The 4,411-nt window shown below is 47.2% G+C and overlaps 1 protein-coding gene across 1 annotated transcript; it reads left to right on the top strand.

Moving 5' to 3' along the window:
* The first annotated feature begins 325 nt into the window (after positions 1-325).
* LOC119651364 (major heat shock 70 kDa protein Ab-like) lies at positions 326-2,647 on the top strand. Its single transcript, XM_038054938.1, has one exon. The coding sequence runs from the start codon at positions 490-492 to the stop codon at positions 2,401-2,403; it is 1,914 nt and encodes a 637-aa protein (XP_037910866.1). The 5' UTR covers positions 326-489; the 3' UTR covers positions 2,404-2,647.
* The last annotated feature ends 1,764 nt before the right edge of the window (positions 2,648-4,411 follow it).

The following is a 4,411-nucleotide window of genomic DNA, read 5'->3' as shown; positions in this document are numbered from 1 at the left end:
GTAAATATAAATTTCCATTGATTGCCAAACATATAACATATATGCACATACTCTGTTTTGTTTACATTGCGGCTTTAATAGGCAAAGGCCATTCAATCGAAACCCAAGGCCGTTCAACTTAGATTACTTCCAGAACATTCCAGACTCTTCTGACCTGATGACACTTACCGAAACCCATTCAAACTGAACTGTTTCTTATCTATTAATACACTGTTAATTTGCCATTCCAAGTTTCCCGACGCTTCCACCATTTTCTTACAGAATGTTCCCGACCCGTTCACAGAAGCATAAATACTAGCAGCGGATTAACATGAGTTCAGTTTCATACTGTTAAACACACGAAACAAATCGAGAGAGTTTAAAGGCGAGTGGATTGTTTCCACAAGAAGTGAAAGAAGAAAATTAAAGTATCTACAATCTATACAAGTTAGAATATTCGCGGTATTGGAGTATTTGGTGAGAAAGTGAAAAGAGTGAAATCAGAGAAAAATGCCTGCAGTTGGAATTGACCTGGGAACGACGTATTCGTGCGTTGGCGTGTTCCAGCACGGGAAGGTGGAGATCATTGCAAACGACCAAGGAAACAGGACAACTCCCAGCTATGTGGCGTTCACGGACTCGGAACGGTTGATCGGAGATGCGGCCAAGAACCAGGTTGCGATGAATCCAAAGAACACAGTGTTTGATGCGAAACGGTTGATTGGGCGCAAGTACGATGACCCGAAAATCCAGGCGGATCTGAAGCATTGGCCATTCACGGTGAAAAGCGACAGTGGCAAACCAAAGATCTGCGTAGAGTTCAAAGGGGAGCAGAAACGATTCGCACCTGAAGAAATCAGTTCAATGGTGCTGACGAAGATGAAGGAAACAGCGGAAGCGTACCTGGGTGAATCGGTGACGGACGCAGTAATCACAGTTCCAGCTTATTTCAACGACTCACAGCGTCAAGCCACAAAAGACGCTGGGGCAATCGCTGGTCTGAATGTTCTGAGGATAATTAACGAACCAACGGCTGCGGCCCTCGCCTACGGGCTGGACAAGAATCTCTCTGGTGAACGAAACGTACTAATTTTCGACTTGGGTGGCGGAACATTCGACGTTTCCATCCTAACAATAGACGAGGGTTCACTGTTCGAGGTGCGGGCTACCGCAGGTGACACACATTTGGGAGGCGAGGACTTCGACAATCGTCTGGTGTCCCATCTGTCGGACGAATTCAAGCGCAAGTACAAGAAGGACCTTACATCAAATCCTCGAGCCCTTCGTCGGTTAAGAACGGCAGCTGAAAGGGCTAAACGCACACTATCATCGAGTACGGAAGCCTCAATTGAAATCGACGCCCTGTACGAAGGAATCGATTTCTACACGAAAATATCCAGGGCTCGATTCGAGGAGCTTTGCGCAGATTTGTTCCGTTCCACACTACTCCCCGTGGAGAAAGCCCTGAACGATGCTAAAATGGACAAGTCACAGATTCACGATATCGTGATTGTTGGAGGATCGACTCGTATCCCGAAGGTTCAAAACATGTTACAGAACTTCTTCAACGGCAAGAGTCTGAACTTGTCCATCAACCCAGATGAGGCTGTTGCCTACGGTGCAGCGGTGCAAGCTGCGATCCTTAGTGGCGACAAGAGTTCAAAGATCCAAGACGTTTTGCTTGTGGATGTGGCTCCTCTGTCACTTGGTATCGAAACAGCTGGAGGTGTGATGACGAAGATAGTTGAACGCAACTCGAGGATCCCGTGCAAACAGACACAGACATTCTCGACATATTCGGACAACCAACCCGCAGTGACGATCCAAGTATTCGAAGGAGAACGTGCTATGACGAGAGATAACAACCTGTTGGGCACATTCGATCTGTCGGGTATTCCTCCAGCACCTCGAGGGGTACCGAAAATCGAGGTAACATTCGATCTAGATGCAAACGGTATCTTGAACGTCTCAGCTAAAGACACGAGTACTGGGAATGCGAAGAACATCACCATCAAGAACGATAAGGGCAGGTTGTCTCAGGCTGAAATCGACAGAATGTTGGCAGAGGCGGAAAGGTACGCGGAAGAAGATGAGAAGCAGAGGCAACGAGTTGCATCAAGAAATCAATTGGAGGGCTACGTGTTTGGCGTGAAACAAGCAGTTGAGGGAGCCGGAGACAAACTGTCGCAGTCTGATAAGGAAACCGCCCTCAGGGTCTGTGATGAAACAATCAAATGGTTGGATAGTAACAGCTTGGCGGACAAGGAAGAGTATGAGCACAGACTGAAGGAGGTGACAAGTCAATGCAGTCCAATCATGACAAAGATCCACACTGGTGGTGCCCAACAAGGTAGCAGCTGTGGTCAACAAGCGGGCGGTTTCGGAGGTGCTCGGTCAGGGCCCACTGTTGAGGAAGTCGACTAAAGTTGTTAAAGAAATAATCGTTCCATAGTTTAAGTAAATTATTAACTTAATTTCCAACAAGTGATTGACAGACTGATTATTTGTATTGAGACGTGTGAATGATTAGGATCTTCAAATTGTACTGAGTTTCGACTTTACTCGTATTTCTTAGTTAAGAGGAATTACTTTTCATTCCTGTGTAAAATTAGAGTTTTATTCTATTCTTAATTTTGAAAAGAATCAATAAATGTTGAATTTGGAAAAACTCTTTTGAGTTTTGATCTTGGTGTTGGAAAAGTGGTAGGGCTTCCTCGTAAAAGGGGAAGTCTTTGTGAATGGCTCAGTGTCCATTGATGTAAAACTTACTGGCTTAGATGGTAAACAACTCAAATGGAGAATAAGAACAAACGAAACGAGGAGATAGTGGAAATGGAGAGTGAGCTGGCTGCGTTTATTCGCAGCACGAAAATGCGCCGTTCGCCCCAGCGTCCAGCGAAAGAAGCAACAAGGGCTGAAATACCCGACGAGACATCGGGACGCGCAGATGGAGAGAAAGACTCGCAAAGTGATGCGGCACCTGGAACGCAGATAGGAACCCAGACCATACCACACAGTGCTATAATTGTGGAAAGAGGCACAGTGGAAACTGCCGAAACTAATCAAATGGTTTCGAATATAAGCCGAGTGGGAGGACTGTCGATTACTTTGGCGCAAGCCGAAGAGGAAAGGCTTATTAAGAAATGCACGGCAGTTGTGAAGCACATGCGATCTGCGACGTTCCTCCAGAAAAACGTCGGCAAGGGGGTGAAAAACGGGCTAATGGAACTGGAGGAGCTCCTGGACAGGAAGCAAAAACAATGCTTCCCCACGAGAACACCATGAGTACCAAACGGATCGCTGACAGCCCATTGCAGAGCGAACTTGGTAAAAAACGAAAGGAGGAAGGGACATCTGAAGGAGACTTCACTCAGGTACTCTCCAAGAAAAGAAGAAGGCGAAGAGGAACAAAAGACAACAACACGTCGCGCTATCAGAAAAACCTCTGCCTAGAACTAAGGCGGACACGAAGGACGGAGCACCAAAAGAAAAGTTGGGGAAACGAAGGAAGACTAGACCGCCAGTTTTGTTTATTAAGCCGGCGGAAGGCAAGACTTTTCCGGAAGTCCTCAGCGAAATCCGTTACAAAATTAAACCCGAAGATAACGGAGCAGAAGTGACTTCCATTCGTAAAACTACGGGTGGTGGAGTCTTAGTCGAACTAGGCCCGAAGATTATGAATAAAGTCACGTTCTGTAAAGCAGTCAAGGGGCTTCTGCGAGAAAAGGCTTTGGTTTCCAGCCTGGAACCCATGTGTTCTTTGGAAATCCGAGACCTTGACTGTCTTACGGAAAAGAGCGAGGTAGAAGAGACCATCAAACGCGAATGCCCAGAGGTAACCAATGCCCGGATCGGTATCACCTTCGCGAACTCCCGATGCCAAAAACTTGCTGTGGTGGAAGTTGCCGAGTTATCCGCGAGGAAGCTACTAAATAGCGGGAAAATAAGAATTGGTTGGGTAGTGTATAGGATACCGCCGGGCCGCCCCAACCAAATGTTACAGATGTTTGGATTATGGGCACACATCTGCAAAATGTCGGGGACCTGCATGGAACGTCGCGAAAGTGAACACCGGGAAGTTTGTCGATACTCTGGGAACAGGTGGGGCCACGCTAGAGGGTACTCCTGCGAGCGATGGCGCCGCAGCTGACACTGTCGTAAAGTCAGTTATGAACTTGATAACGACGGTCTGCGGAGCCTCGCTTCCTTGTATCCATGTATTGGTGGACAGTCGAAATCGCAGAGCTCCGGAAGGAGTGTCACAGGCTTCACCGCTTAACACAACGTCTAGGCGACCGGGAGGAGGCATGTACCATAATGATGGAGTATAAATCAGCCAAAAGGAGACTCCGCAGCGCAATAAACAAGAGCAAAGCTCGCTGCTGTCAAGATCTGGCCGACGAGGTGAATGGAGATCTGTGGGGACTCAGTT

Source organism: Hermetia illucens, chromosome 3 (assembly GCF_905115235.1).
Source record: "Hermetia illucens chromosome 3, iHerIll2.2.curated.20191125, whole genome shotgun sequence".
Classification (NCBI taxonomy): domain Eukaryota; kingdom Metazoa; phylum Arthropoda; class Insecta; order Diptera; family Stratiomyidae; genus Hermetia; species Hermetia illucens.
The sequence above is the reverse complement of the archived record's forward strand: the minus strand, read 5'-3'. Positions and strand labels throughout refer to the sequence as shown.

What these genes read in the sequence shown, in the direction of transcription:
- LOC119651364 (XM_038054938.1), top strand. Translation starts at nt 490, where the DNA reads ATGCCTGCAGTTGGAATTGACCTGGGAACGACGTATTCGTGCGTTGGC.